Source organism: Heterocephalus glaber, unplaced genomic scaffold, assembly GCF_053883595.1.
Source record: "Heterocephalus glaber isolate CG9 unplaced genomic scaffold, H.glaber_assembly_v1.0 deba00000470, whole genome shotgun sequence".
In the NCBI taxonomy this organism is placed as follows: Eukaryota; Metazoa; Chordata; class Mammalia; order Rodentia; family Bathyergidae; genus Heterocephalus; species Heterocephalus glaber.
In genome coordinates this window covers 6,722,202-6,748,150 of record NW_028258145.1, presented here as the reverse complement: position 1 = coordinate 6,748,150, position 25,949 = coordinate 6,722,202, and the positions used below count along the sequence as shown (strand labels likewise).

The 25,949-nt window shown below is 47.2% G+C and overlaps 1 protein-coding gene across 7 annotated transcripts in view; it reads right to left on the bottom strand.

Moving 5' to 3' along the window:
* Il1r1 (interleukin 1 receptor type 1) overlaps positions 1–25,949 on the bottom strand; it is a 123,515-nt gene that overhangs the window by 25,550 nt on the left and 72,016 nt on the right. For 3 of the 7 annotated variants that reach the window (XR_015448357.1, XM_087203916.1, XM_087203939.1), the window contains exons 1-2: positions 14,877–15,080; positions 4,420–4,557 (exon numbers count right to left, since the gene is read on the bottom strand). Coding sequence is in view for 3 of the 7 variants with exons in the window: in XM_021258121.2 (XP_021113780.1) it covers positions 4,420–4,441 (22 nt within the window). In the remaining 4 variants the exon portion in view is untranslated. Of the gene's footprint in view, positions 1–4,419; positions 4,558–14,876; positions 15,081–25,949 lie in introns of those variants that run through there. The other 4 variants (XM_087203928.1, XM_004844463.3, XM_021258120.2 and 1 more) reach the window with 2 other exon arrangements.

The following is a 25,949-nucleotide window of genomic DNA, read 5'->3' as shown; positions in this document are numbered from 1 at the left end:
TCTTCCCATACTTCACGGTCCGCTCCCAGATCATGCCTTCCTTTTATCACACAAGATCCTAAATTGTTTGCTCAACATAATATAGTTACACAGAAAAGCCCCTGAAAGGACCAAAAGAAATCCTAGCTATAATAAAATGGAGTTGGCCCTTGTGGTTGGGTGGGTTCACCCTTCCCTGGGGCTTTTTACACTTTCCCAAACATCTGGCACAAGCAGGCATGAATCTTCACAAAAGAAAAGCTCCACCACCCCTCTGAGTGCTTCCAAAGGCCACAACAGCGCAGCAGCAGCAGCAGCAGCGACCACAGGTCCTGCTCAGTGAGGGGCTGCACTGTAACCCGCGGTCCTGGGCACGGGGCATCTTGGTTACTCAAGGCTCTGTCCACACACGGTGCCAGGTGTGACGGGATCAGGGTCGCACCGAGGACAGTAGATAAGAGTGTGCCCATTGCTTTATCTGCCAGACAGAATCACTAAAATAAAAACTCCTCAATGTTGCCTGCCTTTCTAAACCTCTCGGGCCCAAATGAAGTCAATGTTCACCGTAGCCTCCAAAAGGAAAACTCTCTGAGTGTTTCTGTTTCATGCTCCTGAAGGGAACCCGACCAGAACACATAGAAAGTTTCAGCCTTGAATCTTCACCAAGCTTTTGTGCAAATCCACTGAGGTCCATGAGTACCTCAAACTCAACAGAATCCAAAACCCAAACTCATTCTTGCCCAGGAAAGCATCATTTGCCAATGCTCCCCAGCTTGGTGACAAGCACAGCCCCCCACCTACTGGGCAGGCACTTAAGGGAGACCTGGACTGAGGCTCCTGCGGCTGCCACCGCCCTATTGCCTCTCCCCAAGCCCCATCCTATCTGTGTCCCTAGACCACCAGACCCACCCAGTGCCCCAACGGCTACTGCTGTTGCCACTGTGTACCTCAGCAACCTCGGGCTCCTGCCTGGCTTCCTTGTGGCCTCAGGCTCCTGGTCCTCTCTCTATGTGAAACTTTACAATCCAGGGAGCCTTCGAGCTCTGTCACCAAATGATTCAATGGAAACAGCTTCCTCCACCCGTGTGCCCAGCAGTCCCTGCTCTGCCCATGGATGTCCTGTGCCGGCCTCTCCCTACCCTCTGCCCCCAGAACCCCCCAGGTTCCAGACTCTCGGCCTCTGCCACCCCCGGCTCTCCCTCTGCCCAGTACCTAGCTCCTTCCCCTCTACCGCACCTCCCACCTGCCCTTGTCTGGGCCCCCGGCAACCCCTGCACCAGCTTCCTGCACTTACAACAGAGTGGGAAACCTCAGCAGTGCGGAGACCAAGCTGCTCTCTGTCCCCTCGGCACCCAGTTCCCTGCTTGAAACCCAGAGGCACTTAATAAAGTCGCATGGGACTTAATGGAAAAAAAAAAAAGCATAAAAGCAACAGCTAAGCCTCCATTCAACCTTGGGACAATATCCTACGAGACCAGAAGTCCGGTGTTTGGACCAGAACACTGTGCTCAAAAAATAATCCGCCTTTTGATTTTTACAGGATATTAAATTCATCTATATGTTTATATATACCCAAGTGAGTAACCGGGTGGACACATAAACTGTTGTAACTAAGATGACACTACTTCAGACTCCGGACAGATGAGCATCTCACTATTAGCTGTAATATGCTCAGCTTACGAAATTTCATTAAAAGGTATGAACATACCGCAAGGTGCTTTAAACAAATAATGGGGGAAGTTCTTTTTTTTTTTTTTGGCAGTACCAGTGAGTAAACCCAGGCCCTTCACACTGAGCTATATCCCCAGTCCTTTTGATTATTTTTTTTTTGAGACAGGGTCTTGCTAAGTCACTAATTGGCCTCAAACTTTTGATCCTCCTGCCTCAGCCTCCCAAGCGGTATTTTAAGCATTGGAGATACTCTCATTTGCATTCTTGTCACTTTATCCCCAGTGTCAGGACAAGATGCCTATGCCCAGCTCAAGCCTGAAATCCTGCCTCAGAGCCTTAAAACTGGCTCCCTCCAACAACCTGCAGCCCTCACATTTGGTTCAAGTCAATGGCCCTCCTCCCCAATTGGTCTACATTAATATATTATTAGTGCATTTATTTTAAAACATATTCAAATTGTGGAATAAGGTAGAAGGTGTTGAAGTCGTGTAGCCTGGCTTATTTCCTCTTCCTATCTTTAGGACAGGGAGAAGGGAAGAAAGGGTTAAAATACTTCCTGGTTACCAGTTCCTGGCCATCCACCCACTCTTACTCTGGCTAATCAACAGCAGGGCAGGCAGTGATGAAATCACCCAATGGCAGCTGTCAGCGCACGAAGCACAAGACCAGGCTTGCTTCAAAGGCAGGACACGGACAGGGAGTAAAAGATCTTCTACAGAAAATGCGCCTCAGGGCCTACCCCAGATTAAGGACAGACAGACGGCCTTAACTGTCCAGGTCAAGGCCAGGGTGTCCATGAGGGCGGTGTGATCTTCCACATGACTCCTCCCTGGCCCTCAGTTTTCCCCTCAAACCACTTTCTGCTCTAACAGCCTATAAAACAGGGGTCCAGCTTCTACTTCTGCCCAAAACTGCCTGGAAAAAAACAGGAAGTAGGAGAAGCCCCTTCTCCTAGCAGCAGCTTTCTGGCTTTTTTGTTTTGTTTTGGTTTTCAATTTCTGTTTTTATTAGTACCTATCTGCAGTACATGTGGAGCTGGTACGTGGACATAACACACCTCAGTCCTTCTTGTACGCCCCTCCTTTCCCCTCCTCCATCTCTTGGTCCTCTTCCCATGTGCAAAAGATCCAACTCCCTATTTCCTATTATCTATCTCTTATTTCGCTCTTCATTTACACTTTGGGTTTCTCACATAAGAGAAAATATTTAAGCTTGTGTACCTGATGTACTTCCCTTAACACTATGGTCTCAAGGTACATCCATTTTCCTACAAAAGATTCAAGTTTACCCTTTACGGCAGAGTACTACTCCACTGTATATACACACTTTATTTTATTTATCTATTCATCCGGAGATGGACAAATGGGTGACTTCCAAGATTCAGCTACTATGAATTGTAGCAGTGGCCTTTCCAGATCAGTATCTGTGCCCAGAACCCTCAGAGAAGGGGTCAGCTCTGAACTGGAGATAAGCATCAAGGCCACAGCCGCCCAGGGAGGGAGGACAGCAGAAAGGGGGCAGGTTAAGAATTACTCAAGACTAAACCCAAAGGGCTTACATAAAACCTAATACAAATCCTGCCATGCCCTCAAATAAACAGGAATTCCAACGTGGAGCTGGCCCCACACACTCTTCACAGCACCAGGCGCTGAAAGACCACCCAAATCAGGATGTCCCCAGCAACAATGGCATGTGGTTTAAAGCTCAGCCTCTGTGCCTCGGTTTCCCATGTGATAAAGTGGGTACGACTGTGGTCCTGTCCCTGACACTTGCTATGGGAACGACATGTGTAGAAGGCTTAGGACCTAGAGTATCCAGTCCAGGGGCCTTCTGTCGTCAGCTGTCATAATAAACAGAAGCTTTGGTAAAATGTTCTCAGCTATCCGTGCATGAATGATGCACACTGAGCTTGTCCAGTCTGGGAATGCAGGAAGCAGGCGTGGTGACCCAGGGCCCAGCGTGAGGGACACCAGGACACAGAAGGACAGTCCAGGAGGCAGTGCCCAGAGGGCAGCTGGAAAGGCCCACACTCAGAGCCCGTGGGGTGAGGGGCCAGACAGTCAGGGACCAACAGGCCCCTGGGAGATGGTCTGAGGGGATCTCTGAAGCACTACCAGGCCAGGTCTCCCGGCACAAAGCCAACAGAGTCGTCCCCAGCAGAAATCAGGACTCTGATCCCCAGTGAAGGAGATGTGGACAGGGACAGTAAGGCCCAGAATGCGCTGGGATCAGGGAGTGAACTGATCCTGCCTTGGGGACCCCATGTCACAAACAGCAGCATCACTCTGCTCTGGGGGCCCAGGGACCGAAAACTCCTTTACCAGTTTGATCAATGCTTCCCCAGCTGTCCCCTCCCTTCGTAGTCTCCAGTGACCATCACCATCCTGCTCTTCTCTTCCATCAACTCCTTCACCTCCCATGGAGGACTAAGCTCATAGGGTACTTGTCTCTCTGTACCAGGGTTCTTTTTTATTTTGCGGTTCTGGGGATGGAACTCAGGACCTCAGGACCTTAGGACCTTGTGCTTGCAAGACAGGCAAGGTGCCACTAAGCTAAATCCCAGCCCCAGTACCAGGGTTCTTGCACTAAGCAATCTGTGCTCTGGCTCCATCTAGGTTGCTCCCAAATGACAAGACCTCAAAAATACGTACAAATCCCAGGTGTCAACTTAAAAATAAGAGTAAATCTGATAAAACCACAGAGCTGCCCCCAAAGAAAAATATGCCAACAAATACCAAATATTCCCTCCTACAGTGGGAGATGTCTCACCTGGAGCTGAGGAGGGGGGCATCAGCTGTCGATGAGAACAGGCTGAGAGGGCCAGGGGCAGGCAACACAGCTCTGTGTCCTGTGCCAAGGGGTCCTGCTTCTCAGGGGGGCATCACCAACTTTAGGGGCCGTGTCCACCTGGAAAGGAAGAGTACAGGGTGAAGCTGAAGGACCAGGCCGAGTGTCACACAGTCAAGACCCCAAGAAGGTGGAGGGGTGGACACACTCACTAACCTCACTCCGAAGTATCAAAGGCCCACGCCCCACAGTCCTTTAGGACAGAATACTTTTGGGAAATCAAGTCACAAGTGTAGAGAACAGAAACAGCTTGACAACCACAAGCCTTTTTGGCTTTAACATGTGTACACCTAGCACTTGGCCAGATCAAAATGACACCAACTCATTCTGTAGCTGTCACTGCTCAGCACACATGGAAAACAGAGCTCAGGCTTTGCCAGCAGCAAGAACTAAAGAACAGGACCCTTTACAGACAGGGGAACTCACTGAGCCCTAGTGCTCCCTCTTGGCCTGCACATTAATACACCTGCACCTGGGGTTAAGTGGTTTAAAATAACCTCAACACCGCTCACAGTGGCTCTTCTGCTGCTGTACCCGGTACTCAGCCCACTATTATTCACCTGTTTATGCAGCTTTCTCTCAGTGTTTGGAGTACAGCATTTTTCACATCTGAGTCATTTCCTTGGGGCCAATTACATGCCTGCCGGGTGGCCGCATGAGGCCTCTCGATGCCTATAGGGAGGCTGGCTCAGGACCAACCTAAACCCAGTCTGCTCTGCGCTCCGACCCGGAGACAGCACGCAGCACCTTACAGGAGGCTGCGAGGGTCCCAGCTCAACAGCACCAATCACGTCACAGCACAGTCCCCAGCCTGAGGCTAGGGACTTCCTGGTGCCCAGGAGGGGGCTCAGAAATGATGGCAGGGAGGGGGTTCCAGAGAGGAAAGTCAGGGGTATGAGACAGAAGGGAGATGGGGAGGACGGTGAAGGCAGGCGGCTTTATTCAGAAGGTCCAGGGCACCTCTAGCACAGATAGCAACTCCCTATCACCCCCTTCCCACCTGCTCCACTTTCCCTCTTTCTTTCTGCAGAAACAGGAAGATGGCAGTTCACGTCCAGCCTGGGCAACTTAATAATTCAGTGAGACCTGTCTCAAAATAAAAAATAAAAAGGGCTGGAGCTGGAGCTCAGTGCAAAGGCCCTGGGCTCAATCCCCAGGACAAACAAAACAAAACATCACTTAAGAAATTTTATAAATACCATCTCCACTTCTTATCCATCTCTGAACCACACTGCCTCCTATACCCACTTTCTCTGGAATTCACAGACCAGGCCTCCACCCTCCCAGACTCTCCACCTAACTGGACACCTCACCGCACCTGGCCAAGGGAGAAGGGTCCCAGCCCTGGGCTGGAGCACAGCCACCCTGCCCTGCGCTGCCTCTGTCCATCTCTGCCTTGCTTCGTTCAGTGGTGCCCAGGACTCCATCCTGCCCTGAGCTGACTCTAAGCAGAAGCTTCTCCTGGGGCCCCTTCAGACCTCCCTGATCTGCAGCCAGGGCAGACGAGGCACACAGAGTCTCCGGGCACAATGCACGAGGGCCTGACTTCCAGTTCTATGACCTCAGGCTGCAGTGGCATTGGGGGCTTCTGTGGGGCCAGGGAAGCCCATGAGGTAGGCAGACCCTCCGCTCTCTCACACCCCTGCCAGGGGGCTCATCCTACACATCATGGAGTGGCAGGAGCACAGTGCACACTGTGGAAGAGAGGAGGAGGACAGAAGGAGGGAAGGTGGGGGAGAAAGTCCAACACCTATCTAGGAATCAAGGGGAAGCAACAGGGGCCCAGGTGAGGTTCAAAGTGTTGGAATGCAGAAGAGCTCTCCGGGGGTGGGGAAATGGCAGGAATTGCACAGTAGAAAGCGGGACCACCACCCCACCGAGGGAGCAGGACAAACAAAAACTCCTACTTGAGCAGTAACTGATCTGGGTCAAGTGGGTATTGGAAAAACGGTTTAGAGTAAAATTCAAATTATACCTTTAGAAAATACTAGCAACAATAAAAACTCCCAGATTTCATCCCCTGGGTTATTTGTCAGACTGGAGTTTTCATATAAAATAGAATGATGAAGGAGAGAAAAAGGAGGGATGCACCCAGGAAATTAGTAAAGTCTTCACACCCTGCCCCCTTCTACCTGAGGTACAATGATACCCAACCTACGTGTGGACAAGCTGGGTACTTGCTGAGATGCTTATGCCCAGCCCCTGGGTCAGTCAGCTGGGACCCCAGGGACTGGAAGACTGGGGCCCATCACTCCCACCCTCACCAGCACTGTCCACCACCGCAGTGCTCCTCAACTTTATGTGGCCAAACATGACCACGCAAGCAGCATGAAGAGGCCCCAGGCAGGGTCCCCATGGTGCTCTGGTGGCCAGGACCTACCCAGAAACATGCATGTATCACAACATGATAGCCACGTCATGTAGAACACACACAGCTATGCTTATTAAACTGAAGACATGCCTCTGAGGGATCAGGCATTGTCCTACCTGCAGTGGCTTGCATATGGTGTGTCCCCTCCAAAACTCATGTTGACAACTGATTGCCACTGTGGCAGTGCTGGGCAACCGTGGCTTTAGAGGTGATCTAGACAAACGGTCCTCTCACAAGACTGGGTCAGTTCTCACTGCGTGAGGGAGGTGCTCCTTTGTGGAACCGGATTAGTAACCGTGACCGGGGAATTGTCTCCTCCACACACCCCCGCCTGCCCTTCCATGAATCTGCTGGCTTACAAGACATCACAAACCCTCACCAGATGCAGCCACCTGGTTCTGGACTCCCACTCTCCAGAACTATGAGCCCCATAAACTCCTATTGTTTACACATTACCCACTCTGGAGTAGTCTATTATAACAACAGAAAACAGACTAAGACACTACAAGATCAGAATGAGAAACTTAAACAGGAACTAAGTTATACAACCAGAAATTAAGCAAAAGAATTAACCATGAACATATGGAGCCCCCACAAACCCCCTCTTTCCAGAAGGGCTGACTTCATCCCACAGCTCCTCCCTTGCCCAGTGCAGCCTCAAAGTACTAGGGACAAATGGTTGGCAGGAGACCACTAACACTCAGGGCATTGCTGCAGGGGGAGGGGACATTTGTCACAGTTTGTGCCCACACTGCATCTATTAAACACCTTATTCCTGAGGAATTCCCCTCAATTCGGAGGAATTCCTTTCTTATTCACAAGGAATTCCCCATATCATGAATCCTGCCTTTCCAGCCAGAAACACAGGCAGAGCAACACACATCAGAACCACCCAGTGGACATCAGACCCCAACCAGGACACATGCCATGTGGATTCTTGACTGGGGAGACCAGGTACAGAAGCCCTCACGTGGGAAAGCTGGCCCTAACACCCAGTGTCTGGTGTCCAAGCATGAGTTGCATCCCCAGGACCACCACAGAGCAGTAGCTCCCGCTACACCTGATAAACCTCCCAGGCTGGCTCTCCAGCTCTGTGCCAGCTCCTTCCACCTTGGGAGGGGCCCTGAGCAGACACACAATAGGCACCCCGGTCCACGCCCCTGCAAACCAGGTGGGCACAGTGGTGGGGAGGGGAGCACCCAGGGAAGACCCCTGTGGAACCCTGGAACCAGAGCCTGGGCTGTCTGGGGAGGGACCTCCAAGACTCCTTGGAAGCTGAAACAGAGTCTGGGGACAGGCACTGGGGCCACAGCCTCATGGTCTCACCTACTCCTTGCCATGCCAAGGGACACGGCTGCTCGACAGGTGGGGCACGGCCCCCAAAGCACAGGGCATGGGTCTCAGGGACATTTCCCCAAAGCCAGGGCACCACAGAAACCCAAAACGATGGCGTGGACAGCTAGAGGAGTTTCTGCTCCTTTCGGGGACCTGAGGTAGCCAGGCCCCCATCAGAAACTGACAAGGAAGTCTTAACCAAACTTAGCCCGTTCTCTGCTGCTATAACGGGACACCTAAAATGAGGTGATTTAAAACAAACAGAAAGTTGCTTGCTCTGGGCTCTGGAGGCTGGGAAGACTAAGACGGCAGCAGCACAAGAAGGGCTTGAACTCATTCACATGGCAACCCACATGGGAATACCTGGTCCATGCTGGGGAACACAGCCTCGAGGCCCTAACAAACTGACACTGAGGACTGATTCTCCAGCACATGCTTCCATATTTCCACCTTCTCCCAAGGTACTCGACCTTTCCACCATGTCCCACATAGATGCAGTTATGGCAGAATCCCAAATATCAAATATGTAGATTTAATGTGATGGAAAAATATTCAGAGAATTCGGCTCCAACTATTTGGTCATAACTGAAAAGTGGTTATGGATGAGGAATGGCAAAAAGCAAGGGATAAATCATGCTCATTAGCTTAAAAATGGCACAGCTTCCATGTTCCACTGAAAGCCAGTGGGAAAGTGGGGAACAGGATGGTCCTGAGACTATGTCCATAACTACGGTGCTCACCTGTTAACATGATCCATACATATATGGCCACCCACAGATGAAAGGATAAAAAAACATGGTAATTACACACAGTGGAGTACTGCTCTGCCATAAAGAAGGATAAACTTCTTTAATGGATGCACCTTGAGACCATAATGTTAAGTGAAATAAATCAGACACACAAGCTTCAATATTGCATGGCTTCTCAAGTATAAGGAGCAGGACAAAAGATAATGGGAAATAGGGAGACAGATCTTTCTCAGATGGGAAAGGAGATCAAGAGAAGGAGGGAAGGGAGGAAGGAAACGGGAAGGAGACATAAAAAGAATTAAGCTATGTTATGTTCATGTACCAACTCCCCGCAATGAATGCAATCAGTACATGCTGCAAAAATGGACTCATAAAAATAAACAAATATGACTAAAAAATAAATAAAATGCATAACTTTAAATGTCAAAAGAGAAAAATTATCCATGAAGCTATTCATCAGTCTTAGCAAGCATGCAGACCAAGTATGTCAGCTTAAAAGATGTGGCTAAAAGAAACATACAAAGCCACAAAGCCACATGCTTGTAGAAAATGAGAATTCTATACTTCTACGAGCCCTTGTTTCTTAAAGCAGAGTTCTGAAAGGGGCATTATTTTTATGTTAGAACAAACATGGCTATAGTGTAAAGTAGGAAGAAAAAAATCTCCAAGGTCTGTCTAGGATAAAATAGGGGACATCAAAGAACTATCCCACAAGGTGAGCTACTGGGGGTTCCAGGCTGGGTACTTCTCTTCATTTCTCAAGAGGAGTCCTTGGGTGGTAAAATCCAAGAAGGTCCACAGTGATCGCTACATAGTCTCAGTCAGAAGAGCAAGAAGCAACAGGGTTCCATGAACTCATACCTACTGGGCAAGACACACAGAGCAACCTGACCCTGACTGCAACTGGCAAGGCATCCAGCCAGGGCATCCATCAAGGCTGCCCAGACTCAAGAGGAAGAAGCAGAGGGTGGAAATGGCCACAGAAGAGTCTGGTCACCACCATGATATTCTGAGTGTGATGAAGCATAAAATGGAAAGAGCCCATTCTGTAGAGGATAGTAACACAGGCGTTCTAATAACCCAACTACATGTCCAATATGGTGACCCCTGAGAAAGAGCTTTATAAAGCCAGACACAAGCAAAATCACTCCCAAATAGGGAACAGAAGAAACCATTGGCTATCTCAGAAAGCCCAAGAAACACCAGAACTGACTGTCTTCCTATTAGTAGATGACTCCTCATATCAGACTGATTTGGTTTATTTACCCACACATATACAACAAGGAGATTTTTTTATTACCAATGATGCATCAAGACATGAAGAGATGATAAATGTTGCCAGAGAGGTTTCAGGTATCCTATGAAATGTAAATATTCAGCTATCACAAGCCTCAAAGTCGCAAGATTAAAGATATCAACTAAGGCATGTGGGTTTTAAGGGCAAAGGGGGAAATGAATAGTGACACACGGTTAGATGCCACAAACAGGAAAGGGCCAAACCTTAAGTTGAAAGAACTCAAATTCTCAAGCTGGGATCTACAGAGAGAGACCAGGAAGACTGAGCACTCTTCACAACAATGTTCACATTTTCCCCCTTGTATGATTTTTTTATTGAGGTAAAATATGTCTACAATGAAGCATGAAAACTGTAAATGTATAATTCTACATGAGGTATGATCAAAAACACAGTGAATGTTTAGTAAATGTCAAAAAGTTCATTACAGTAAAAAACACATTGCCATGAGTCCCCTAAACATACTCCCACTCACTTTAAACACACTCATCCCAATGTTCTTGCCACATTCTGAAACAGGAAGTCCTCTTGCGTGAGGGTCTCTAGTTTCACTGCCATAGCTGCCAAGATGTCCTGAATCAATTCAAAACATTCACCTTTCATAGCCATTGTAACTTTGGAGAAGAGCCAGAAATTTCACAGTGCTAGATTTGGTGAATAAAGTGAATGAGGATACACTGTAATGTTTTATTTAACAGAAATTACCACAAGCATTTTTAATTGATTCAGGACATTGAGGCAGCCATGAAAAGACCCTCAAGAAAGAGGACTTCCAAAACTACTTCAGAAAGTGGCAAGAACAATGGGATAAATGTGTTCAAAGTGGGGAGGATTTTGAGGCGCATTCATGGCAATATTAATCATTTTTAAATTTAAAGATTAACCGTATATTTTGATCACATCTCATAAACTGGGGCAACTATATAAACCATGAATACTCCATCAGGATACAAACCATTTCTGTCACCACTGAAGTTCCCTCATGCCCCATAGTAGTCACTCCCATTGCACAGTGCCGACTGTTCTGATTTCTATTGTCACCTCTACCATGGGTCCTTTAACCATAATCCTAAGAGCACCAGGTGGCTGGATTCTACCCTACCTGCCAGTGCCCTGCGGTGTCTACACCACATCTGCAAGAGCCCATGACTTTAGCTTCCCACTACGGGGTCATGCAGAGAAGGAGGCCACCGTCCTCAATAGGTGGGCAGGGCCCCTAAAAGAACATTTCAGAAACTAGAGCGAAGCAGACACTTTGATCACAATGCATTTGGTGAGTGATGGAGGCCAGGGTGTGAGACATCTAGAACAACACCAGACGATTCTGCTCACACTTGTCCCTGCTGTCCCACATGACCTCCTGCTGACCCACCATCATTCATGCCAACAGGAAAACATATTTATAGTGTTCAGAACCCAGCCCCTAACTCCATTCAATATTTATATATGTACATATTATTGCCATGATTTCCATATTACGAATTTTTTAGTTTGTGACACCTGAGAGAGGACTGGCCTTTGGCCACCACTCGGACCTATGGTCCATCTACGTAAAGCACCAAGTGACCAAGAGGTTCTAGTCTAGTTCTGCCCAAGCATCCCCACGCCCAAATATATCACTTTAATACAGAACACTTCTAGCTCTTCTTCACATCTAGATATTATGCTGATTTTTTAAAATTATGTTGTAAATTTTATCATTTTACAATAATAAACAAGGTGTTATAAAATGGTTGCATGAGGAGGAGGAGGGTGCTGTGTTTTCACAGAGGTGTAAAGTGGCGGTATCCAACTTTCTCTGACCTCTTGGTCAGGAGTCCCTGCCACACTTCCCATATCCCCAAGTCCTCAGGTGTGGGTGCCAGGCATGCAGAGAGCAGGCTGCCAGACCCCTCCAGTTGGCACCCACTGAGCTGTGCTAACCAAACCATATTTTGGTGCTGGCCACTTCCAGGGACATCCTAAAACTTCTTCTTCCACCTCTTTAATGAAGACCTTTGGGAGAAAGTTCATACTTGACTTTGTATCAAGAATGCTTCTATTTCTCCAGAGCATCTCACTTTCATCCAGAGGACAGTGACTGCCCAGGTCCTCTCTCTCTTACTGCCTGCAAGAAAGCTCCTTGTGATATCTACCTTATCTGCAAGCTAGAACCATCTAGGGTCTTTAAAGATACGTGTGCTTGGTCTCCACAAAGTGCCAGGTTCTCTGCTCAGAGGGCATCCAGCAGTGCTACTGTGTGGGCAGGCCTGGGACAGTGACTTTCCTCAGCCTTTGCAGCCCACTGGGGCAACTTCACATGGATCTAAGTCATGCAGGTTTACACTGTATGCCTTTCTAGCCTCATTTTCACTCCCCTTACTCACCTCTTGTTTTTCTTTCCTGCTTTTCATTTATAGAATCTTGTAAATCCTGTCCAAAACAGGCAGGAATGCAAAGGTGCATGTCCACTGCTCTGCACGTGTGTAGCAGTGGACATGCATCAAGAGGAGGCAACACAGAATCCCAGGTGTGCAAGTGACCGAGACAGTGAAGAAACCCACATCTTCCGTTCCTGGTGATCTCACAGTTCCAGGGCCCCTCCTCTCACTCCTGAGTATTAGGCGTGGCAGGAGGCTGTGGCGGCCCTTCTCGGGCCATGGCAGGAGATCAGAGGACAAAGCTGCCGGCACTGCAGATCCTCAGCCTGTACCACCAGCATCCTAACTACCCAGAAGACAGGAAAGTACAGAGCAGGCAGTTGGTGGGCAGCAGCGCAGGTGCCCAGGCAGCTTCCCTCCTTTGAAGAGACAAGCCCATCATGGGTCCATCACACAGCACCAGAATGGGGTCTCTGGAGCTCCCCATCCCCTGTGCTACTGCTGTTTCACACAGTGGTCCAGCTTCTCCCCTGACTAAGGAGATGCTGCCTTCCTGGCATCTCTGCTTGCAGGTAGACAGACACCCCTCCCACCAACGCATCTCAGCTGCAGGCTTTCTTTTCCCCTGCACAGCCCAGTGTGCATGGATTTTCCTTTGTTCTATTCCTCCCTCCATCCCGCACTTGCTACAGGGCATGACATGCAGCAGACACTCAATACACGTTTGTTTAGTGAAGAAGTGAATCTAATATCAAGCAGGGTCTTGCCAATAGTGAAAGATTTACTCAAAAGATGTGACGCGTCTCAGAGTAATAAAGAACATCTCAGTACCACATTTTACCCCACAGGGCACACAGAGCCTATTAGAAATGGGAAGTGATCTTGCCCTGTCAAGGTCATATGAGAATTCAGTGTAAAGTCCCTTCTTGAACTGCTTGGGCAGCATCAGTGGGTGAGCCAGCGGTATCCTTTCCCCAGCCTGCCCCAAGGGATCCAGCCCAAAGGTGCACAACAGTTAGTGTGTAGGATATGAACACAGAATCTCAAAGAAATAAATATTATGTAGCAAACTAAGATATCAGAAGGAGTGAAGAAAAAAAGACGCCATCAGCTGCTCAGTGACCTGGGTGGGAACAGAGCAAAGTTCCCAGCACCACCTTGGTTTTCTTTAGCTCCTAATCACAGTTTCCCATTGCTCATTCATTGTCCAGAAGCCAAGCACTAAGCCAGGGCAACCCAGACCTCACCCCCTGTGCTGGGTGGACCTCAGCTCCCCTTTCTCCACATAGCAGTGGCTGCACGTGTGGCACCCCTCGTCTTGGCTGCTCAAGGTTGCAAGGCTAAAACCAGAGGAAAGCACCAGTCCCGTGAGTGTACCCTGCCCTGGGAACAGAGTTTGCAGGAAGGGATCCCCAGTATCACCCCCTTCAGAAGAAGCCATGGCCAGCAGACTCCTGGGCATGCACAGCCTCATGAGAAGTCATTTCCTAGGGCTTGGAGCCCAAAGTCTCTGTCTCTCCTTCCTTTCGGGTGCCTGTCCTCCAACAAGTTAGTCACCTGTCTAAATCTCTGCTTCCTTGCTGTAAAACCAGGGCACTCACAGATCCCTCTCACGAGACTGCTAGGAGGATGAAAGGGAAGTGAGTGTAAAGGGCAGCGTGAACTGCAAAGTGCTGCCTGTGCTACTGTGACCCAGGAGTGTCTCCTTGGCATCCGCCCATCTGCAATCTCATCTGACATCTGCAGGGACATCTGCAGGGTGTCAAGGACTAGGACCCTGCCTTGGGAAGAAGATTTGCTCTTCTTTTCTTGTTTTTATTTTTATTTTGAGTACATGTCACAGTATGTAATGATCGCACTCCTCGTGGGGAGCTGGTACACGGACATAATACATCTTCATTCTTTTTACGTCCCCTTCCTTCCTCTCTCTCCATCTCTAGGTCCTTTCCCTTTGCGAAAGATCCATCTCCCTGTCTTCTCTGCTCTGTCTTTATATTGCTCTTCATGACTCTTCTGAGCCTAAAGCCCCCAGAGGCACAGTGCGGACCCAGATGAACTTGGACTTACACAGAGAGGCACACACCTCCCAAAACGAACCTCTGGAGCCCAGAACCACGGACAGATTCCCTGCTACACAGGACAGACAGAGACACAGAGGAAACCATCATCACCTCGCACAATAAACGCTGCCAATCACGGCTGAACCCTCCCGAAGTCCAGGCCGCTGTTCCCGCATCCGACCCATCCGGGACCCTCCAGCCTTCTCCTACCTGGGCTGCCCCTTGAGGGGCGCGATCTCTGCCCGGACGACACCGGCCCTGCGGGTCACATCCTTCTGGGGCACGGGCGACCCCCTGTGCGGCCGCGCTGCCTCCTGAGTCCTCACCACGCCAGACGCTAGGCTAGCTCGCCCGGGACGGCGAGCCGTGGCGGGGCGGGGACGGGGAGGGGCGGCGTCAGCGGGCGGGGTCCCCACTGCGCATAGCACTAGCGCCCTAGAGGTCGCCCTGCCCGGCCTCTCCACGCCCACCCCTCCCGAGTCCCGTTGCCAGGGCTCCCGGCCGGCCCGAAACTGCCGCGGGGCGGGGACGCTCGCCGGCGTAGTCCTGGCTCTGCCACCCGGTGGGGACTGAGCGGCGCCCGATCCAGGTGAACTTCCCCGGCCGGCCCGGGAGGCCCATGGGGCCTGGCACCGCTCCACTCGCTCCCATGGGCTTCGTGAACTTGGAGGAGTCGCTTCGGGTTTTGTCCCTCCCTTTCCTTTTCTCGGAAAAGGCTTGTGACAGCTCCGTGTAGCCGAGTGGGACAGCGTTGGGCCAGACAGGGTTGAACAGGGCTGATATCCGCGTGCTTTATTGTTATTGTGCGCCCGGATGAAAAAGCAGTTTACAAGCCCTATAATCCTGATACCAGGCTGAATACTCTTAAATTTAAGACCCAGTTACCCTGTAATTCCAGCTACTCCGGAGGTTGAGACAGGAAGATTGCAAGTTTGAGCCCTGGCTAGGCACTCAGGAGACAGTCTCAAAATACAAGTGTAAAAAGCCTGAGGATGTAGCTCGCTGGTAAGAGTGCACCAGAATGCTATCTCCAGTACCAAAACGAAACAAAAACAAACATAAGCAAACAAAACCCACTCACCCCCAAAGGCTCATCTTTCACACGAGAAATCACACCCAAAAAATGGGAAATGGCCAAGTTCGACCCTTCTAGGAGAGGGCCTGGCACAGGCAGGGAAGGGGAGGCTTCCCTTAATCAGTAGCCCAGCAGTCTGCAGCTTGAGACAGCCCTCCCCCTCCCAATCTGTGTGCCCAGAGAGCGACTGTCCCCCCTCTTTGCAGGACTTGACGGGCCCCCTCCAAGGGACGTCCTCCCGGCATGCACCGCCCCTTCCCCCAGCCTCCCTGCCGCCCCTGTGGGCGCTGGCTTCCCTACCACATCCCTCCCTGTGCCCCTCAGGTCGGGGCTGACCTTGGCAATTCTGCGATGGAGGAAAAGGGAAAGGTCGGAGCCGCAGGGCCCGAGCAGAGAAGCCCTCATGTGGCCTGGCATGGGACAGTTTCTGTGTTCCGTCTGCGTCGAGAGGCTTGGGGGGCGGGGGAGGGGGTGTCCCTCTGTCTGGGGCAGCAGGCTTGCGCCAGGCAGTGGTGTCGTGCTGTGTGAATTCCTCAGCTGTCCCTGTTCAGTCTTCCAAGGAAGTGGGTGTCACAGGCCAGGAGATCTGACCAGGTTGGTCATGACTGGAGCTCAGAGGCAAGGACCTGAGATTTTCAAGTTTCCAGCTGAGTCCCTTGTGTGGCCAGGATTGTGGACAACTGTCCCTTATGAGCTCTTACACTGACAACTGGACGGCTACTTCAACCCCTAACAGGTGGGCTTGGCTTTGCATCATAGGATCAACCAAAAGCCCTGTGCTGGTGAACAGAGATTTGTCTTACTGTTTCTGTACTGGAGCCTGTTAAGCAGTTGACAAACAAAAAGTGAAACTGATATGTGCAGTTATGTAGAAATAAAAATTAATTTTTCTCTTTTTTTTTTTTGAAATGGGGTTTTATTGTGTTGCCCAAGCTGGCCTCAAAATCCAGGGCTCCAGTGATCCTCCTGCCTCAGCCTCCCACATAGTAGCAACTACAGGTAGATGCCATAGCTTGGCTTTCCTTTTTCCAAAGCATTGACCCCCTCCCCAATCCTACACCAAGTGTCCTGCTAGACACAGTTCTCTGCAATGAGATGGGACTCTCAAATGCCTACCCAGTGATGAGATTTGAAGATCTCCCCTATTGTGACCGTTAATCTTAATTGTGCCAATTTAATTGGCTTAGAAGCCACCTGGGAGATTAAAGTACACACTGGGTATGTCTAGGTTGGTCAAAGAGGTATGACCTTGAGGACTATATCTGATCCCTGACCCCTTGCTCTCTGACACTGTTTCCCTGGTACGCTTCCCGAACTCCATGGACTGAGCACCTTTTCTCCACCAAGCTTTTCCACCGTGATGTTTCTGCCTTGGAGCCAGATAACCATGGACTGAATCCCCTGAAACCGTGAGCCAAATTAAACTTTTCCTCTTTTAAATTGTGGATGTTAATACCATATAACCTTGAAGGTCTCACTTGGGTCCTTGAAGTCACCTCTTCCTTTATTCCCCCATTCTGAGCACTCTCCCTAACTCTATTCTGTGCTCTGTTTCCTTTGCTCCAGGCCACTGTCCTGCCCCCACCTAGGACTGCCCAGTCCCTGGGACTCTCTCTGGGGAGGATTCTCACCAATGTATGCTAAATAAAATCACACTAATCACACAATATGATCTGTGTTTGAAACATTCCCCATGGGCCATGGGGTCAGAGAAAATTTTTAAGGATTGTTCATCATAAACACAAACACTAGGCTTGAGAGCTTGAAAGGGGAAGCATTTCCACGCTTGTTTCCTTGCACCCCCAAAGCCAGTTTGGGGAACTTAAACCATAGAGTTCATATCCTAATCATGGGGTAGGGAAGAACATGTGGAAATGTTAAGCTGGTTTTCCTACTCAGACTCAGAGCAGCAGAGCTGACCAGAAGGTGTGAAGGAGAGGAACAGAGGGAAGTGGCTGGTGTTCATTAGATTCCAGACAGTCTCTGAGAGATGGCCCAGTCCCCCACTCTCCACCACCATCAAGCAAAACAAATCCTGGTTCTCCTCCCAAGGCAAGAGATTGATAAAGAATTCTGGAGGAGAGAAACACCACATGGCATCCCAGGAGAAACCCCTGGGTGTCCAGCATGACTTGAGCCAAGGATCAGTCATGGCAGCATTACTGCCTGAGCCTCACAACAACCAGCACTAATCAGAGGGTTCAGCAAAACAGCCAAGACCCTGCCAGAGCCCTCAAAGTAGAGGCTGGCAGGACAACCTGGAGCTTGGCAGACCCACGGTGACCTATGGAACAGCATACACCTATGGACCTCGAGAGACCAGGGAAGCCCTTGATCAACTCTGTCTCCTTCACCCTACCACACCCAAAGATGTCCAACTAGAACAAAAACAGGGAAAGAGTTCTGACCAAAACCAAGTCTTGAGCCAGTGGGAACAAAACCACTGTGAATCCAGGATACCTTTTCCATATGGAAATGGGAATTCACAAGCAAAGTTGACCTCAATTGTTGAGAAATAAAGAGTATTATGTTTGTGCACATGGGGCCTCTGTGATTCTGAACTTGCTACACCTATTGATGCTATTTATGGAACTGCCAGTAATCTCTCACGGAACCACAGCATAGATTTGAAACCACTGTCCCAGATGGACTTCCTTCTACAGCCCAATTTTTTCTGCTTCCCCTGCACATTTTCCACCTACTGATCGCCAAACAACCTCTCTTACCTGTGTCTTTCACAACCTCCTCACCCCCACTGCAACCACTTGGCTTTGATCAGCTCAACATCCTTGTTTCTAAGCAATTGTTCGTAGGTTTCTATGATCACCCTTCTGTTCAAATTCCTCTGATTTTGTAAGTTCTTTAACAAGCACAGAGCCATAAGTGAACTAGAGATAAGCGCTGATGAGAAAGAGTAACTTGCATCACAAGACTGTCAAGGCAATGTACCATTTCTTAACATCCTTTATAAAGGAAGAAAAAAGATGGACAGGCAAGTTTTTTTGTTCTATTAAAGCTTTAAATCTTCCTCAATGAAGACAAATGACCCCAAAATAGGCCTTTTGTGCCTGGTTTACATCACAAATTAACACAGAAACAGCACAGCAAGTTCCATCCAGAGGCAGACAGACTTGGTAACTTCCTAGCCCTGCTACACCTTACAGAGCCAGATGAGTGGCCTCTCTCCCTCTCTCTCCTTCTCCCTCTCTCTCTTTCTCTCTCTCACACACACACACACACACACCCACACACGGTCTGTCTTTTGTTGGATGATGACTTTAACACAAAAATTTTAAAGCACCCATAACCAAATGATCACCACCCAACAGGCACCCCTTCCCAGCTTCCCCATGCCATCCAAGAAGTGCCAGGTGAAACTTTTGTGCTCAGTCATGTGGCAGATGTGTGACAAGGCACACTGCTCTGTGAACTCATTTGTTAATATAGTACTCCTGCCCTTGTGATTCTAGATGGTTCCACCATCTTGGCTCCTCTGCAAGTTTCTGTAATGGTTCTCTCCATTTTATCACTCTTCTTTTTCCACAAGGACCTTCCAAAATCTAGACTTTCATGTTGGAGCCTTTCAACTTTGTGATCCCTTCTGAATACAACTGCCAATTTCTTCTAAGTGGCTTCCTTTTGAAATGATCACTGTAGTAAGAGACAGTTCCTCCAGCCATGAGAGTGCACCATCTTGAATGTCAGACCCATCAACTCCAGTCAGCAGTTGTCTCACTACATCTACATATGAAGCTCTGAATGAGAACCACCCAGCTGAGCCTCCATCAACCCACAAAGTCATAAACAACATTGTTGTTTTAAGTCGCAAAGTTTCATGGTCAATTGTAGCACAACAATAGTTATATAAAATATGATCACACTCAGGAATGTGTCCTGGTTCCCTATTGCACATACTGTGCCATACAAAGTAAACCTTACATGTCAAGTCACTCAGAATGGAAGCAGTACTCATCCTCTGAGTATTGTCCAATTACAGAGGGCTTCCTTCAGATTGTTCTTATGATGATCTCAATAGCAAACAGAAGAAAAGTGAGAGCTATGATATGGCCAAATAGATTTTGTTTTGTACTATTCTGAGTAAAAGAAGTAGCTCTACCTATATACTTAGGAAAATGCTAACCACCTGGATGATGAAATTTCTAATGTCATTCCAATGACTTACTAAGAAATAGTACAACCCATGAGCAGGAAGTGTCCGCTCTTAAAGGGCCTTGGAAGTGCAACAAGCAGACCATTTCTTCTATCAACAGAAGCACAAGAAAACTCCTGCCACTCAGGTATGCCACGCTTGTTGAATCATTTCCCTAATGCCCAAAGAGTATATTAACTCCCACCTGTTCCTCTTGTCTTTCTTCAAGATAGACCAGCTGACCACAACTCAGCACCAAGGAACTTCTGTCCGGCAATATTTACTATGACACATGACCACCCTGCCGCCCTGCTGAGGAGAGGTTGTGCAAATTCTCAGCCCTAGGCCCCAGCGTTGGAAGAGGGAGCCACAGTCTCACCGATTCTTGCTTTGCCTTGTGTACTCTCAAGTGTGAATCATTGCTTTCAGGGCCTGGGTGGAGCTGAGCTGTTCCTACTCTCGATTGCCAAGGAGCGCTGCTGCTAATGATCCAGAACCTCAGCTGGCATTGTCCTTGGAGGAGGCCAAGAACACTGAGTCCTGAGTTCTTCTGAGGGTAACAACAGTGGAAGTCCATCAGCTCAGCTCCTCAGTACTGACAGGAAAGACTCAGGATGTAGATTGGACCAGACTTTGGGCAGAACAAAGGGCATCCTGAATGTGACTTTGACATGGACTCTCAGGAAGGAGGTATCAGGATTCCCTCTCTTGTTCCTCTAAATCTGTGCCATCCAACATATCTAATCTCTAGAAACATCTGGCTATTTAAGTTATTTAAAATTAAATAAAATTTAAAATTCACTTCCTCGGATGTACTAACACATCTCCAGACCCCAAGAACCACACCTGGCTAAGGGCTCCCATCCTGAGTAAAGTAATCACAGGACCCTGGAGTGCTGTGAAATGCTGCTCTGGATATTACTGATTAAAGTCTAAATAATTCAGGGCCTCTGGGACAAAGACCTGTCTCTAGAAAGCTGGTCTTCATCAAAATTGACACGTTGTTTTAACTCTATAGCTGAAGAAGAATCTCCTGTACACACTTCTTCCTTCCTTTTGATCAACATTCAGTCCATCTTTCATTGCTCAGTTAAATTCTACCTGCTCAGTTTCCTCTAGTTTAGGTACTCAACTTCTATATCATTATAGTTACTTCACATTCCTTCATATAATTCTTTGTAAATATATAATTTCACATCTATATTTTAAATTTGCTAGTAAAAATAAAAGCAAGATCTTCAGAGAGCTGAACCTATGTATTTCAGGGGAATGGGAAATCTCTATTATTTGTTTTAAAACACAAGGATTCAACTAGATCAAAATCAAGAGTGTGAGAACCAGCTGCAGAGGAGGATGTAAAGGGCTCCTTATCTCATTACCTCAAACATCCTCTGCCCCAGCAGTGATTTCCAGTAGAGCCAAAGATGTGGCTGCCTGTCACAGGGTCATAAAATTGGCACTGCCTTTTGGTTAAAGGACTGAAGATATAATTACATTAGCAAATAAAATTGTGAAGTCTTATTATGCTCTATATTTCTGTCATTTCTTTTTGTTTATTCTCCATGTATGGTGCTTTCCCTCTTAATATGTCTCTAAGAGACTCTGAGAGCATCTCTGAGAGAAAAGGTGACCACAGAAAAGAAGTGTGGGTGCCCCAGGATCCAGGGTTTCCCCAGAATCCAGGGTACCTGCCCAGCACAGAAAAGCTTAAATGCTAAAAGCTGCCACCAGCTTTCTAGAAGCAGAGTTTCCTTCCTATGCTTCCTCAAGACAAGAAGAGGAGCTTTGTAGGAAAGCAGCAATGAGGAGGGAGTGAGGGCTTTTTCTGCTTTCTCCACTGTACGTGTCAGGCTGTAGGTACAGGTACCTCAAAGACCCAGCGAAAGCCAACAATCTGGGAGAGTCCCTAAAACAGACTTCACACAGGGAGTGCTGATGGGGAAGAATGGATAGAGGACAGAGGACACCCGCAAGGACGGTGCTGGCCACACTATGGGCTTGGGGACAGAGTGGTCTCTGCCATCACCACCTCCTTATGTACAGGTCTTGCATATGTTTTGTAGGTTATCTACCTATCTAAGTTTTAGACATTATTGATCTATTGCAAAAGTTCCTGCTTTTTCATTTCATTTGCTGAATGTACAGTATTAGTATAGTATAAAGATATACAATTAATTTTGTATGTTTATCTTGTAACCTCGCTTATTGGCTCTGTTAACCTTTGTATAAATTCCATAGGATTTTAGACACAGAACAACGTGTTAACTGCAAATACAGTTTCCTTTCTGATATAGGTGGCTTGTATCTCTTTTGCTTACCTTTTTTTTATCAGCTCACTTGTACAATATTGAATAGAAATAAGACAGTGAACACTCTTGACTTGCCCCTGGCTTTAGCGGGTATGGTTACATTTACAATGATGTTGGCTCTAGGTTTTTCTCAGGTACTCACTAGCAAGTTGAGGAAACTTCTTCCTATTCTTTATTTGCTGAGAGGTTTATCAGAAATCAATGCTGGATTTTGACAAATGCTTTTTCTGCATCTATTGAGATGGTCATGTGATTTTTAGTTTTATTAATATGGTGGTTTACACTTCTTGATTTTCCATGCTAAGACAATCTTACATTTTGGGAATAAGGCCAACCTAGTTACAATGTGTTTGCCTTTTTATATATTGTTGGATTTTATCTACAAGTATTCGATTTAGAATTCTTATGTCTGGGTTCGTGAGGAATACTGGTCTGTACTTTTCTTGTTATGTCGTGTTTCCCCAAGAGTGAGATCTAACTAGAGATCAAAAATGTTAGCCCTGATCAGCCTGTCTTTGCCTTACTTGCCTTACTTGCCATTTCAGAGCCATGGAGCAAAAGGAGAGTGAGATATAATCTGCATGGCACTGGTTATTACCATGGAAACAACCAGCTATTAATTACACCTGAAGTTTATTTTCCAGTTAGGTCTTATTTTCGGGGAAACATGGTGTCTTATTTTATTTTGATGGCTAGGTGATGCTAGTCTCATACAACTGGGAAGATATCAGAAGTTGAGGAGGATTTACTTCTTTTCAGTTTTCTGAAACGGTTTGGGTAGAATTAATATTGGATTTTTTTTTTTAACCGGGGATTGAACTCAGCACCTTGCACTTGCGAGGCAGGCACTGGAACCACAGAGCTAAATCCCCGGCCTGATATTAGGTCTTTTGTAAGTACTTATTAGAATTCACCAGGGAAGTTATTTGGATGTGGAGTTTACTTTTAGGAAAAGTTAGACATAAGTATGTCTTTTTATACCTCCCATTTCTCTGGTTACCTTCTGGTGCACACAAAACACAGTTATAACAACTGTTTTAGTGCTGGTTCTAACATCTGCATCAGTCCTTGGTTCTGACTGATTGCTTTTCCTCCTCATTGCTTTCCTGCTACGTTACTCATCTGGTAATTTTCAGTTGGATGCCAAACACTGTGGATTATAGCTTGTTGGATGTGAGATGTTTTTCTGCTTTGGATACATCTGAGTTCTTGGAAATAGTTTGATTTGGTAGGGACTGGGGATCTTGCTTTTAAGACTCATCATTGAGTGAGACAACAGCAACATTTAGCCTAGGGCAAGTCTGGCTCCACTGCTGAAGCTTACAACTTCTGAGTCCTCCACCAAATGCCCAGGAATGATGTGATTCTCCAGTCTGGCCAGTGGGAAGAGGGATTATTCCTGGTCTCATCCCCTATTCCATCTGATGTGGTTCTTTCACTGAGCATAGTCGTTCTCTCTCAAGTGTGCATAGGTCAGTACTCTGCTGAATTCCTAAGCAGGACCCTCTGATGCTGTCTCCTTTCTTGTAAACTGCAGCTGCTCTGACCTTCCTGGCATCTTGCCTCCATCTCATCAATTCAGGATGTTCTATGAGCTGTGCCTGGGTCGCCCCTCCCTGTGCTCTGGCCTGGAAACTCCATCAGTGAACAGGAGCAATCGAGGGCTCATCCTTTTCTTTCTTGTCTCTCAAGGGTCATGGTCCTTTGGGACTGACTTCCAGTATCTTAGAAACCCTGGATTTGTGTATTTTGACTAGTTATTTGGCTGTTTCTGGTGATACAGTAAATCTAGGCCCTATTACCCTACCTTGGCAGGCAGCAGAAATCTGCTAACAGTTTCTTATAGCAGCGAACATGCCTGACATCCTTTATACTGGTCAAAAATACTTTCTTTTAATCCAGGTTGGAAACATTCTTAAAATCTTTATTAAACAACATAATCCACAATTAATCAATGTTAGTCAAAACCAAGGCTTTTGGGGAAAGAAGTACACTGTGAAAGATACCAGATAAGAGCAGCTGTGGGTCCACTGTTGGGTCCTAGAGGCAGAGGAACCAGTTAGGAGGCACCAGCCAGGAGGGAAATCTCCCTCGGCTCCCCTGGGAGTGGAAGGGAAAGAAGAGCTGTGAAGGAGTTGAGGAGAGAATAAAGAAGGAAGGAGAAAGGGAGCAAGGAAGATGTGTGCAGGCCAAAGAATCCAGTCTGCTGTCTCCAGGGCCACCAACCCCAAGAAATTTGAAGGAAAAATCATTCCCAATTGCCACTGGTTGAACATCAGAAGGGAGAAATTAAGAGGGAATTCTGAGAATATTCCAGAAATAGTACTAAAATTTTTAGTATGGCTCACAAGCCAAGATATAGAAATAATCTACGTGTTTGTTAACAGATGAAGACAATGTGATATATTTACATGATGGAATAATTATTCAACTATTTCAAGAGTAAAACACTGTCATTTTTAGCAACATGGGGTGAAACTGGAGGACATTACATTTGGTAAAATAAGCAAGGCACACAAAGACAAATGCCACATGTTCTCAATTGTATGTGGAAACCAAAAAATTTGATCTCATAGAACTAAGGAGAATAGTGGTTACCAGAGGCTGGGAAGAGTGGATGGGGTGGGGATGGAGAGAGGATGCTTCATGGGAACAAAAGTGCAGCTGGATAGAAAGAATAACTTCTAAAGTTCCTAGCATCATAGGGTAAATGTGACTGAAAACAATTCATTGTCTGTTTCCAAAAAAAAAAGCTAGTAGAGAGGATTCCAAATGTCCCTCACACTAAGAAATGACACACATCTGAGGTGCTGATCTGCCGCTCACCCTGATCTCAGCAACACACGCTGTACACCTACACCAAAATATCACACTCTAGCCCATAAGTGTTAAACTATAAAAATAAAATAAACTATAAAAAGTATTAAACTATAAAAATATTTTTTAACTATACAGGAAATTTCAAAGGCCCCAAGACCCTTTCAGAAGGTCCTTAAGGTCAAAACCACTTTCATATTAATTCAAAGACCATATGTGCCTTTTTCACACACTTTTCTCTCACATGTGTTCAGAGAGGTTTTCCAGAACCTACATGATGTATAGTATTTCAGAATTCAAATGTAGCAGAAGATGTGAAAATTCAACTGCCTCTTGGGATAAATATGAAAGAAATTTTCCAAACAATGTAAACTAATTTTGGCAACCTTCTAGCTTTTCTGTTTTTTAAAACATAATTATTTTATAAGAGAAATGTTATTTATATGAGTAGGTACAAGTTTATTTGTATTTTAATAGCCCATAACAATTTATTTTTTTAACTTCTGAGTTTTAATTTCTGATATATTTAATATTAGTTGAGCTAACCATACACACAAAGCTCATTAATATTCTCTATCATTTTTAAGAGTGTGAAATGTCCTTGGGCCAAAAGCCTGAGAACTTGTGTTCTCCACTCCATTTTCACAGCTCTAAAGAGCCACCGCACAGGTAATGGAAGCTCCTTCCCAGGGAAAAGACAAGGGACAAACCAAGAGGTGGGAAGGAACAGTTACCCTCCACCTCGGCTTCTTTCCCTACCACTCAGCCTTTGAAATGATGCTTCTCAGAACAGCAACCCACCTAGGGCTTAACCTAAGTCACCACTGAGATTTCCACTGCTGTTTTAGGCAGCGTGAGTCCCACCCTGAATTCTCCCAGGGTTGTATGGAGCCACCAGCACCACTTCCAGTTTACTCAGTCCCTGCTTTCTT